This window comes from Sturnira hondurensis, unplaced genomic scaffold, assembly GCF_014824575.4.
Source record: "Sturnira hondurensis isolate 20B ecotype Veracruz unplaced genomic scaffold, ASM1482457v3 Scaffold0022566, whole genome shotgun sequence".
NCBI lineage: Eukaryota > Metazoa > Chordata > Mammalia > Chiroptera > Phyllostomidae > Sturnira > Sturnira hondurensis.
The window spans coordinates 7878657-7891792 of NW_028095197.1; the positions used below are offsets into that span (position 1 = coordinate 7878657).

Below are 13136 nucleotides of genomic sequence, written 5' to 3' on the forward strand. Positions count from 1 at the left end.
TTCCTTCACCCTCTTCTACCTCCCTCCACTCTCAAGAGTCTCTCATAAGAGCATTGCTTTCATTCGTGAGGGCATCTTCCTCATGTGTGAATCAGCTCCCAGAGGCTGCCTCCACAAGTCATCTTTGCGGGTTAGGATTTCAGCATTGGAATTTTGGGTGGGAACAAATGTTCATACCATTTCCATTCACTTTATCAGTAATTAAGAGAAAAGTGTTTCACCTGAAAGGTTAGAATAAATATTAAGTGGCTTACTTGTTTGAGTTCTGTCTATAACGATTTAGATCAAGTAGACATATGTAATAAATTGGCAAGTCATTGTAAGCCTGCCCTTTCTAATGTGCTCCTCATGAGGGGGCGTGGTTTAATGGACAGAATATGCGAGAATTTGTTCCTAGGGGGAAGGATTCATTTCAGTTTAATGGTGTATTAATCTAGGGCTGCTGTAACAAATGACCACACATTTGGTGGTTTAAAACAATAGAAATGTATCGTCTTACAATTCTGAAGGCTAAAGTCTAAAGTCAGAGTGTGGGCGAGATTCTTTCTGGAGAATCTGCCCTTTGCCTCTTTTCTGGTTTCTGATGGTTACTGGTAATCATTGGCTTATAGATGCATCGCTCTATTTCCTGCCTGTCTACAAATGGTCCACCCTAATCCAGTAGGACCTCATCTGTTTTGATTACATCTATAAGATCTTATTACAAATAAGGTCACAATTACTGGTACTGGGTGGTAGGACTTGAACTTTAAACATATCTTCGGGGAACACAGTGCAGCCCACAGCCTTCAGTGCATGTGTTATGTGAACCAAATTCTTTTAAGTTTTAACCTGCCTTTTTTGGCTTGAAGCAGAGAGTCTTTAGAGCTCACATCATTCATCTCTTGTTTTATTGTCCTTAGTCTCAGCCAAATAATTTGTAACTTCACATCATTTTCACAGATTAGCTCTGCTTTAAAAGCACATTTTAAAATTTATAATGCTGAAAGTTTTGGACCTAGAACCATTTTCCTCTTATTTCACTGTATATCCACCCACATGGTCAATAGTAGTGATTTTACAGACTCTTAAAAAGCCGTTCCCTTTGTCCAAATAAAATACTTAAAAAACAAAACAAAAGCAACAAAAAAACCCTTCATGAACTTAGGACAAAATAGAGAAGGTGTAAGAGAGTATATGTTAAAAAGTAAAATGCTCTCTGTCGTGTATCTCAGTCATCCAGTTTTCTTGTGCTTCCAATAGCTTTTCCATGCACTTACAAATACCTGTGTGTGTGTGTGTGTGTGTGTGTGTGTGTGTTTTACTGCAGTGCAGACTTCCATAACACAAGTTCATTTTTTCTTTTTTAAGTATATTTTATTGAGTATGCTATTACCGTTGTCCCATTCTTTTTTCTCCTCTTTGTCCCCCTCTGCCCAGTACCCCTGTTCCCACCAGCATTCCTTCTCCCCTTAGTTCACGTCCATGGGTTGTACATATAAGTTCTTTGGCTTCTCCATTTCCCGTACTGTTCTTAACCTCCCTCTGTCTGTTTTGTACCTACCATTTATGCTTCTTATTCCCTGTACTTCTATAGGGAATAAGTACATTCTTCTACCTCTTCCTTCCCACTGATAACCCTCCGCATGATCTCCATTTTTGTCATTCTGTTCCTCTTCTAGTTGTTTGCTTAGTTTGTTTTTGTTTTTGTTTTTTTTAGGTTCAGTTGTTGATAGTTATGAGTTGTCATTTTACTGTTCATAGTTTTGATCTTTTTTTTCCCTTAGATAAGCCCCTTTTACATTTCATGTAATAAGGGCTTGATGATGATGAACTCCTTTAACTTGACCTTATCTGGGAAGCACTTTATCTGCCCTTCAATTTTAAATGATAGCTTTGCTTGATAGAGTAATCTTGGATGTAGGCCCTTGCTTTCTTTGACTTTGAATACTTTTTTCCAGCCCCTTCTGGCCTGTAGAATTTCTTTTGAGAAATCAGCTGATAGTCATATAAGGACCTCCTTTGTAGGTAACTGTCTCCTTTTCTCTTGCTGCTTTTAAAATTCTCTTCTTTAATCTTGGCTAATTATGGTATGTCTTGGTGTTGTATTCTCTGGGTCCAACTTGTTTGGGACTCTCTGAGCTTCCTGGACTTGTATGTTTATTTCCTTCACCAGATTGGGGAAGTTTTCTTTCATTATTTTTTCAAATAAGTTTTCCATTTCTTGCTCTTCCTCTTTTCCTTCTACACCCCTTTGATTTGGATATTGGAATGTTTAAAGTTGTCCCAGAGGTTCTTAAGTCTCTCCTTGTTTTTTTGAATTCTTGTTTCTTCATTCTGTTCTGGTTGAATGTTTATTTCTTCCTTTTGTTCCAAATTGTTGATTTGAGTCTCTATTTCCTTCCCTTCACTACCAGTTCCCTTTGTTTTTTTCTTTGTTTCACTTTGTATGGCCTTCACTTCTTCCTTTATTTTGCAGTCATATTCAGTCATTTCTGTGGGCATCCTGATTATCAGTGTTTTGAACTCTGCATCTCATGGGTTGGCTGTCTCCTTATTGCTTAGTTCTTTTTCTGGAGTTTTGATCTGTTGTTTCATTTGGGCCATATTTTTTTGTCTGGGTGCACCTGTTATGTTGTAAGGGTATTTGCCCTTAGTTATTTGCCAGGGCGGTGCAACCCACTTTGCTGTGTTGTGGTGCTGTGTGTGGGGGAGGGGTCTGAGAAGGAACAGTGCCACTTTCCCGGCTCTTGCCCTGTTTTCTGTCACTTCCCCTGCTACCCACAAGTGAATTGCACTCTTCGTGGTGCTCCCCTGGGGCTGATTCCTGGGTGGGTGAGCTTGTGTACATTCTAGGGCCCTGGGGGACCCCCAAAAGATTCTCCTGTGAGACTGGCAGTTTCTCCCACTGCCGCAACCCCCCACAANATGTTGTAAGGGTATTTGCCCTTAGTTATTTGCCAGGGCGGTGCAACCCACTTTGCTGTGTTGTGGTGCTGTGTGTGGGGGAGGGGTCTGAGAAGGAACAGTGCCACTTTCCCGGCTCTTGCCCTGTTTTCTGTCACTTCCCCTGCTACCCACAAGTGAATTGCACTCTTCGTGGTGCTCCCCTGGGGCTGATTCCTGAGTGGGTGAGCTTGTGTACATTCTAGGGCCCTGGGGGACCCCCAAAAGATTCTCCTGTGAGACTGGCAGTTTCTCCCACTGCTGCAACCCCCCACAAGTGTTCACAGCCAGAGGTTTTGAGGCTTTATTTCCCCACGATGGAACCCTGAGTTACGCAGTTTGTCTCAATCTCTAGTTGTTCTTCCCAGTTTATCTGCACGTGAATGTGGGACCACTGGCTTCCCCAGCTGCCGCCTGGTCCACTCAGTCTGCTAGGTGCTGCCTTGCTGCACATGCTCTCTGTCTCGGCTGCCTATCTCTGCCCCTCCTACCAATCTGGATGAATTTTTCTTCTTTAACACGTTGGTTGTCAGGCTTCCATACAGTTTGAATTTCTGGCAGTTCTGGCTGTGTTTTGCTTTAAATTGGTTGTTGTCCTTCTTTTGGTTGTGTGAGGAAGTGAAGCATATTTACTTATACCTACATTTTGGCTGGAGGCTACCTTTTTTCCCTATGTATATATTTACTTAGTTATTCATTTTTAATTTTTTAAAAGATTTTATTTATGTTTAGTGGTGGGGAGGCAGAAAGCAAGGTAGAGAAACACTGATGTATGAGAGATACCTTGGTCAATTGGTTGCCTCTTGCATACCCACAACTGGGAAATAGACCTGCAACCCAGGTAGGTGCCCTGACTGGAAATTGAACCGGCAACTCTTTGGTTTGCAGGTCAGCTTTCAACCTGCTGATCCACACCAGCCCGGGCCCTATATATATTTTATACAAATATATGTATGTGTTGTTTATTGGTTTATGTCACATAAATGGTCACATTCTATATTATTCTGTACCTTGTGGTTTTTTCCCCATTTAACATTTTAACTTGCAGACCATTTATGTACACTTATAGAGATATTGATACTTTTGTTTCACTTCATTTTATATTTCTTTTGTAAAGTAGGCTTTTTAATGTCAATCTCATTGGATAGCGTTAAATACAATTGATTATTGAGCTATAATTTTTATATGATAAAATGCACACAGATGCACAGTTTCCAAAGGCACACATCCATATTCTTTCCACCCCAGTCAAGAGAGAAAACATTTTCATCACCCCAGGAAGTTTTATTCTGACTCTTCGATGTTAATTCCTCTACCCCATCTGCCTACTGCCCTTCTCAGCGACCACCCATCTGATTTCTGTCCCCATAGGTTAGTTTTACCTATTCTGGAACTTGAGATAAATAGAATCACACAGTTCGTACTCTTGGGTGTTTGGCTTCTTTTGTTCAGCAGAATGCTTTTTGTAAGTCGCCATCAATATATATGGTGTAAACAAAAAGTTTTACACCTTGCTTTTTTCTCTCTCTTTTTTATTTTAAAGATTTTATTTGTTTATCTTTAGAGGGGAAGGGAAGGAGAGAAGGAGAGAAATATCAGTGTATGGTTGCCTCTTGTGAGTCCCCTGCTGGGAACTGGCCTGCAACCCGGGCATGTGCCCTAACTGGGAATCAAACCGNCGATGTTAATTCCTCTACCCCATCTGCCTACTGCCCTTCTCAGCGACCACCCATCTGATTTCTGTCCCCATAGGTTAGTTTTACCTATTCTGGAACTTGAGATAAATAGAATCACACAGTTCGTACTCTTGGGTGTTTGGCTTCTTTTGTTCAGCAGAATGCTTTTTGTAAGTCGCCATCAATATATATGGTGTAAACAAAAAGTTTTACACCTTGCTTTTTTCTCTCTTTTTTATTTTAAAGATTTTATCTGTTTATCTTTAGAGGGGAAGGGAAGGAGAGAAGGAGAGAAATATCAGTGTATGGTTGCCTCTCGTGAGTCCCCTGCTGGGAACTGGCCTGCAACCCAGGCATGTGCCCTAACTGGGAATCAAACCGTAATTGTATGGTTCGCAGGCCCACACTCAATCCACTGAGCTACACCAGCCAGGGCCCGCTTTTTTCTCTTAATACTGGAGATTGTTTTATATCAGTTCATGAAGAGCTTCCTATCCATGGCCACATGGAATTCCGTTTTATACGAGTGCCATCATTTATATAGTGCGAACATATTCCAGTCTTTTGTTGTTACAAACAGTGCTACTTCAGTGAGTGATCTTGAACATGCATTATTTTTGTTATGAGAGTATATCTTCAGGAGCAATTTCTAAACGTGAAACCAGGAGGTCAAAGGCTGTATACTATAATACTATAATTTCAATTGATACTGCTAAAATACAGTAAGGTCTTGAATAGAAACCCCAGGTTACAGAGAAACGAAGGTGCCCTGGAGAAGAAGGGGTGGAAGGCCTAAAGCTTTGTGCCCTGGTATCTGTTCTCCGCAGCCTCGGAGGAGCCCCTGTGGAACTGGGCTCCTCATACAGACTTAAAGTCACTGGTCTTTGGGATGCAGAAGCAGTAATTGCTGCTGGGTTTTTCGTTTCAGGTAACCACGCTTAAAGCACAAGTGCCTTAAGATGAAAATGGGTTTCAATTCTTAGCCATAAAAGTATTAAACTCAGAAAGAACTTAAAAATCACAGTGGTAGTTGGTTCTACTTCTACTTACTGGTAATAAAACTGCTAGAGACCAAGATCTATAGTTCTTTCCTGGAGTAACGTCTGATTTGTTTGATCTTGAGAGTGTATTTTTCAATGAGCCACACTCAGTTCCCTCGCTTATATGTTTAATTAATTTCTCTGAGTGCAGTATGATTTTTTTATTTTAAATTCCTTTGAGGTGAGTTTTGCGAGTAGTAACACTGTCCGTTTGACTGTTGCTATTGAAGTATTGCCCTGGAGGAGAGCTGTTTGACTACATAATTTCCCAGGATCGCCTGTCGGAGGAGGAGACCCGAGTCGTCTTCCGTCAGATCGTCTCTGCAGTGGCTTACGTGCACAGCCAGGGCTATGCTCACAGGGACCTCAAACCAGTAAGTGACCGAGTTATAGTCAGAGGGTCACCAGAGAGTTCAACATCATTTACTTGTTATTCCTAGGTTCTTTCTGTTTAGAGTCTTTGTTTTTTTTAAAAAAAAATTTGGTTTTTAGAGAGAGGAGAAGGGAGGAAGAAAGAGAGGGAGAGAAACATGTTTTGGCTTCCTTCTGTGTGTGCCCCAACTGGGGACCAAACCCATAACCAAGGTGTGTGCTCTGATCGTGAATTGAACCTGCGACCTTTCGGTTTGTGGGCTGACACCCAAGTAACTGAGCCACACTGGCTGGGCTAGAATCTATCTTTGCTGTTTTTTTCCCTCCACTAAAATGTATTACTCCCCACCTCCTTTTGACTTCTAGTAGGTTTTTTTCAATGAACTTATTAGTGACATTTTATTTATCTTGCCAGTTGGGTGTGACATTATAAATCTCTTTGTAATCAGCTGTGGAATATAAACCTCAGAATTTTATCTTAAAAGAGTTTTAAGTATTTTTCACTCAGTACTCTTCCTAACCGTATCGTCCTTAATTTTAATTCCATTATACCTCAGAAAGGAACAGCTCAGTGCATGGACAGACTACTTTTCTTTCTTCTTTAAAAAATATTTTATTTATTTATATTCAGAGAGAGGGAAAGGGAGGAAAGAGAGAGTGGGAGAGAAACGTTGACGTGAGAGAGACCTCAATTGGTTGCCTTTCACAAGCCCCCAGTTGGGTACCTGGCCTGCAACCCAGGCATGTGCCCTGACTGGGAATTGAACCAGTGACCTTTCAGTTCATAGTCCTGTATTCAATCCACTGAGCCACACCAGCCAGGGTGACTGACTATACTTTTCAAGGACGGAATAAAAATTTGAATACACTTTTAAGTCTGCAGACTCCAACTAATGTGGATGCTGGTGGACATGGATTTTAATGTCGCTTGGTACCGGGGTCAGGAACCTAGAAATGGTCCAGAGTATATGGCAGTGTCACTGTCGTTTTCCTTCTGTTTATACTCAATCCTTTGGTTTGAGCTTACTCTTTTCATTTAAATTTGCCTGTAGCATACAGTGTTTGCTTGTGGGTGAACCTCAGAGCACCAAGAAGAAAATCGTCTGTGCCACTGCGTCTTGAGGGAAAGCGGGATATAGTCATCAATGTTTCTCCCCTCTCCTTTATATACTTCTTGTCCTTTCATTATTTTTTCAAATGATTTTCACTCTGTGGTACCCAGGCTTCTAAATATAAAAACCTTAAATCGTTTTTAGAAATGGCTAGCGGTGGAATGTGTTATAAGGAAGTCACTATTTAGTTATGAAAATGTCTTCATTTTTTTAGGAAAATTTGTTGTTTGATGAATATCATAAAGTAAAGCTGATTGACTTTGGTCTCTGTGGGAAACCCAAGGTAAGTGCAGAAATAAAAATGTAACTGTTTCCTTTGTAAATGCACACTAGGGTGTGTTATTTTGCACTGACTTCCACTGAGTGTTTCTTGTACGTACCCTGAGCAGGGATCAAACCCTCAACCTTGGTGTATTGGGACAACGCTCCAACCAACTGAGCTACCCAGCCCGAGCGTCCACTAAGTGTTTATTGAGCCTGGTTGCATCCATTGAGAAGAATGTTACATTTCATCCCTTTTATAAGTTCTCTAAATGACTAATACGTAGCCAAAATAGAGAACCACTGCTCTAGGTCCAGACTCGGTCTTGCTGAAGGCCCCACGGGTATGCTGTGAGAGAGTCTGCAGCGCTGGGCTGACACGAGGCTGTCACAGTGTGAGTGTTGAGTTGATCGTGTGTTTGCAGTTTGAATGAGCTGCCACTAGATGATGCCTTTGTTCATGTGAGTTTGGGGGATTTAGTGGCAACCCATTCTTTATTATCCAAATGGTTACATAACTAACAGTTACATTTTGAGAGATGTCCCCCTTTCCTTATAAAAGTAGGGAAAAGTTCATATGTGCTTTTAAATTTATCCTGTTATGTATTTCCTTAATTCCCATGGTTGAGACTGGCATTTTCCAGCATACCTTCTCTTTGAGGTGACTTTGAGCTTTCCACCTCTGCTGTCTGCAGCAGAGCTCCTGGGTGCCTGCCTGTTGGAGGCTTCCTCCTGAGTTCTGCAGTGACAGTACTCACAGTCTCTAACATGAGCTGTTTGCGCTCCTTAAGAATGTTGAAACTAGGCCTTGGAGTCCCAGGATTATTTCCTGCCCCAATCAGAACTACCTAGGCACACAGGGAATCAGATTTTGCCCTTTCGGCTGAATGTCTGATTCTTCTCGATTTTTCTCTTTCCCTTCTCTCTTCAGAGATTGTCAGTGGAGCCTTGTGTCTGGGTACCCACATGGTAGAAGGTGTTTTTTTCATTGGCTGGTTTGTAAAGATAAAACATACTTTGAGCCGACGTACTGGTTTAAGCCACGTTCTCCACAGGAAGCAGTGGAGAGTGTTTGTGACAGCCTCCTTTGCCTTTTGCTTGTGTCTGACACAGATTGATACGCGCAGACACCACCTAAAAAGCCACTGGGCTTGGCTGGGAGAGGAGAGCCTCAGCACTCTGCTTAGGAGCTCACTTCTGGGCGTGTCTTTGCAGTTGTGAATGGAGCCTCACAATTTCACAAGTCATTTGGCAGTTGCAGATAGAAGAACTGTGCACTACAGGTGTTGGGCAGTAGTATCATTTTCATTGTGTCTTAATATTTCTGCTGGGGAGCAGAGGAGGTTGGGCAGATTCCTCATTTTACTGCATCTGGAAGCTCAGGTTGTGTTTGGTGTTCAACGAGACTAGAAATTGGACTCCTAAGGCATTGTTCTGCCTTGCCTATTGCTTTCTTCCCTGTAGGGGAAAAGAAAGCTCTTCTTGTATTTACAGGAATAGTTTGGTATTGCAGAAAGGATCCATAAGGAAATCATCTTTTTTTCCTTGAGTACTTGGGGTTGGGAAGACAAAGGTGCTCGGAAGTATGCTAAGCTGATTATCATGCAAATGGATGTGTAGGGAAGTATGAACTCGATTTGACTGAGCCGAGGGAGAAGGATTTTGTTCCTTGCCAGGTTGTAGTACTGTTGGAAACCCAGAGAAGAGAGACCACATGTGCATGCATGCATGGAGGCAGAGAGTATTGGGCTGGCCCCAGAAGTCTTTTATTATTTGGGGTAATTCTTCTTCTAGCTTCTCTTTGCTCATGCTGAAAGGTTTAATTCTCTTAAGGGCTGTAATGAATGTGTTTCATTTTTATCTTATTGACAGGGTAACAAGGATTACCATCTACAGACATGCTGTGGGAGTCTTGCTTATGCAGCGCCCGAATTAATACAAGGCAAATCATATCTAGGATCAGAGGTAATTATTTATTGGTTAATTCAGTATATAATCAATGTGCATTTATTGGTTACCTGTAGCAAGGCAGGTACTGTGCATTGGGGATATAATGATGTGGTAAGAAGTAATCTTGTTAATTAAAGGGTTCAGGCTTTTCAGAGAATGAGATATATAAAGTAATAAATTAACAACTTGTAATAAATATAAGAATACATAATATACCTACGAAGCAGGGATATATCTCTGCAATCCTTATGGATGCTTTTGCGTTAAGCAGTGTCATATTTAAGACAGATTAGTCCAGCCAAGTAGAGCACAAGGCCAGGGTTGTAGGCTCAGTTTTCAGAGATGCTGGTTAGCACGCGAAGAAATCTGTACTTTGTCCATAGCCAACTACTCAAGGCCAATTGTCCTGTGTAGGAGGCCCAGGCTCAGAAGGCCTGGTCATTGCCTGCTTTACTGCTGGCTGCTACAAGTAATCTAGCCCCTTCCATTTTTCTGGAGACTAATTTTACTGACATCAGTATCGTAAGAAAGGTTTGGTCATCAAAAGCTCAGGAAATGCTGGCTAGGATGGACAGTTTTCTTTAGTTCAGGACATTTCCACATCTTTGATATGTTCTTGAGTACAGTGAGCCTTTGTGGGGGGACCATCACAGCAGCTGGCCTCAATTGTATTTGCCTACAGAATCCACTTTTTTTTCCCAAAATTTAATCAATTTATTTTTTAAAAATATTTTATTTATTTATCTTTAGAGAGAAAGGGAAGGAGAGAAGGAGAGAAACATCAATGTATGGTTGCCTCTTGTGCTTCCTTTGCTGGGAACTGGCCTGCAACCCAGGCATGTGCCCTGACTGGGAATCGAACCACGATTGTGTGGTTCGCAGGCCCAAGCCCAATCCACTGAGCTACACCAGCCAGGGCAGAATCCACTTTTTATATAAGGAGTATCTTTTGGAGCTAGTGTTATGTGGGAGAAACTTTGAGATATGCCAGTTTACTTAGTTTGTAACAGTAAGATGGGAACCAGCTTGTTTTTGGTGACTTTTTATTTGGATATAAACTCAAACTTAAAGAATAGTTGCCAATATGGAACGAGAAACTTTTGTATATGTTTAGTCAATTTCACAATTGTTTATATCTTTCCCTATTTGCTTTATTATCTTTCTCCATGTTTATACATATGGATGTTGCTTTTTGAACCAATTGAGAGTGAGTTGGAGACATACCCGTGTATCGTTAAATACTGTGTATATGTTTTCCTATAAGCGAGAACCTTCTCTTTTATAATGGTACTTTAGCTGTCAACATCAGGGAATTTAACATTTGATACAATTTATCTAATCCACAATTCATATTCCAGTGGTATCAGTTGTACCAACAATGTTTTTTATAGCTATGTTTTCCCTCTAGTCTTGGATTCAGTTCGGGCTCATACGTTGTATTTAGTTGTCTTGTTTCTTAGATCTTCTTTAATCTGGAAGAGTCCGTAGGCTTTCGCTTTTTTCTTCATAAAAAAAAAAATTATTGACTTCATGTCTTGGTAGTGTGGCCTAATATAGGGTCCATTGGCACAGCCTCCCCTATCATCCAAGCTGGGTACTTGAGGTGTGCCCTTCATGTGGGCTGAATACACCCTCCTCTTGTAGTTGAACTTTGGTGGCTGTTGGCAGGTCAATGGGAGGAATTTCCCCAGGCTAGTCACCTGCAAGGACTGGCTGTTACCACTGACCACCAACCTCCACCCTTTGTGGAGGATCAGCTGTGCAGGGGCAGGGTGGTGGTACTTTGACATGGTCTGTACGTGTCCACTGGGTGCGCAGGCTCTGGAGTTTCTCAGGTGGTGCAGGCCAAGGTCAGTCCCCACCTGTGTTGTGCCCCAGTTCCACCCTACACGAGATATAAAGCAACTTGAGTTGGCTGCTACTTGTGCTGGGCTTCGAGGTTCCCAGGCAAAGCCGAGCTGTGGATCTAGGCTGGCTGCTGCTAGCGCCAGACCTGGGGCCACTTAGCAAGAGGTACAGGGCCTGGGGGCTCACTAAGACTGGCTGTTTCGTAATTGAGAGGATTTAGGAAGTTGTGAAGCATGAGCCAAGACCAGTCATTCACATGTAAAAGCACCTTGGGTGGGCTGGCCAGCTGGGTGGGGCAGAGTCTCAGGATTTCCAGGGTGGGTGTTTGGCAGGATTGATGGAGTCTCAGATAAGGCACCAGCCTGCTGGCTCTGTGGCTCTCTGTGGTTGGGTTCAGAAAAGGGACAATGGTTTTCCCCTGGGAGAAAGCTGTCCCCTAATTCTTGCCTTGGTGCCTGACATTTCAGTTCTTCCCTCTATGTTACAGGTGCCTTTCAAGCTGCTACCCTGCAGCTTGGGGGAGCTCAGAGGGAGTCAGTCTGGGTGAGTCTGTGTGTGGGTTCTTTAAGAGGAACTGCTTGGAGCTCCAGAAATTTCTTCCACTGACTCAATCCCCACCTGTTTTTGCAGCCAGAAGTTATGGGGACTTACCTTCCTGTCACTGGAACCCTGGTCTGGGGGCCTGGTATGGGGCTGAAATATCCCTCCCAAATTTTTATCCACCACACGTGAATGTGGGACCAGCCTTTTCTGCATTTCCAGTCCTCCTGCCAATCTGGATGGATGTGGTTTCTTTAATTCTGTAGTTGTCGATTTCTATTCATCTTGATTTCTGATGGTTCTGAGTCATGGTTGTTCTATAATTTTGTTGTAATTTTGATGTGGTTGTGTGAAGGGGTGAGCAGTGTTTACCTATGCTGCCATCTTGACCAGGAATCCTCCCCATAACATAAAATCTTAACCATTTTTAAGTGTATGGTTCATTAACATTAGGTACATTCACGTTGTGCAACCAATCTCCAGAGCTCTCATCTTAGAAACGTTCTCATCTTGCAGAACTGAAACTATATACATTAAATGGTTAATCTTCATTTCTCCCTTTCCCCTACCCTCAGCATCCACCCTTCTGCTTTCTTTCTCTGTGAATTTGAGTAGTCTCGCTGTCTTACATAGTAGCGTCATACAATATGTCTTTTTGTGACTGGCTTATTCCATTTAGCAGAATATCCTGCTATCAAGATTCATCCATGTTGTAGCATGTGACAGGGTTTCCTTCCTTTTTAAGGTTGAATAATGTGCCATTGTATGTATGTATCATGTATTGTTTATCCTTCCTTCCATGAATGGAGCTGGGATTGCTTCCACTGTTTGGTTATTGTGAATAGTGCCGATAGGAACAGATCTCTCTTTGAGACCTTGCTTTCACTTACTTTGGATCAATACCCCAAAGCAGAATGGCTGGGTCATATTTTAAAGCAATAATTTAATTGTCTGAGGAACTGCCACACTAATTTTCATAGTGGCAGCAAACAATTTACATTCCCACTACAGTGCACAAGAATTCCTCATGCTCGATGCTTCTTATATTTTATTTAAGCCCTCCCCCCACAAATCCTTTGAATGTATACTGTTACTCCATTTCATCGTATAAAGAAAATGAAGAACTCGAGACATAGAAATGAAAATGCTTTCACAGGGTCCCAGCTGGTAGTCTGGGTTGGTTTTGAACCAAGTGAGGCTCTACTGCATACCTGTGCTCCTTCGCTGTTCCTCCTCGTCTTCTGGAAGGAGTGGTAACACAGGCCCAGCGCTCACAAGATTCCTCAAGGACCATGATAAGGCCTCCTTGTTCGAATGCATCTGAGATTTTTCTGTAGTATCTTTAAATTGTTTTCTTGTCTATTTTAGTTTTACTTTCTATCCTTTTGTAAAAAATGCCCTTCTTACCTCTT

The 13136-nt window shown here is 42.0% G+C and overlaps 1 protein-coding gene across 4 annotated transcripts in view; it reads left to right on the forward strand.

Moving 5' to 3' along the window:
• Positions 1–13136, forward strand: part of MELK (maternal embryonic leucine zipper kinase) — a 76228-nt gene that overhangs the window by 12041 nt on the left and 51051 nt on the right. For 3 of the 4 annotated variants that reach the window (XM_037036027.1, XM_037036030.1, XM_037036028.1), the window contains exons 5-7: positions 5872–6015; positions 7340–7408; positions 9259–9351. In XM_037036027.1, coding sequence (XP_036891922.1) covers positions 5872–6015; positions 7340–7408; positions 9259–9351 — 306 coding nt within the window. The remainder of the gene's footprint in view (positions 1–5871; positions 6016–7339; positions 7409–9258; positions 9352–13136) is intronic. The other variant, XM_037036029.1, reaches the window with a different exon arrangement.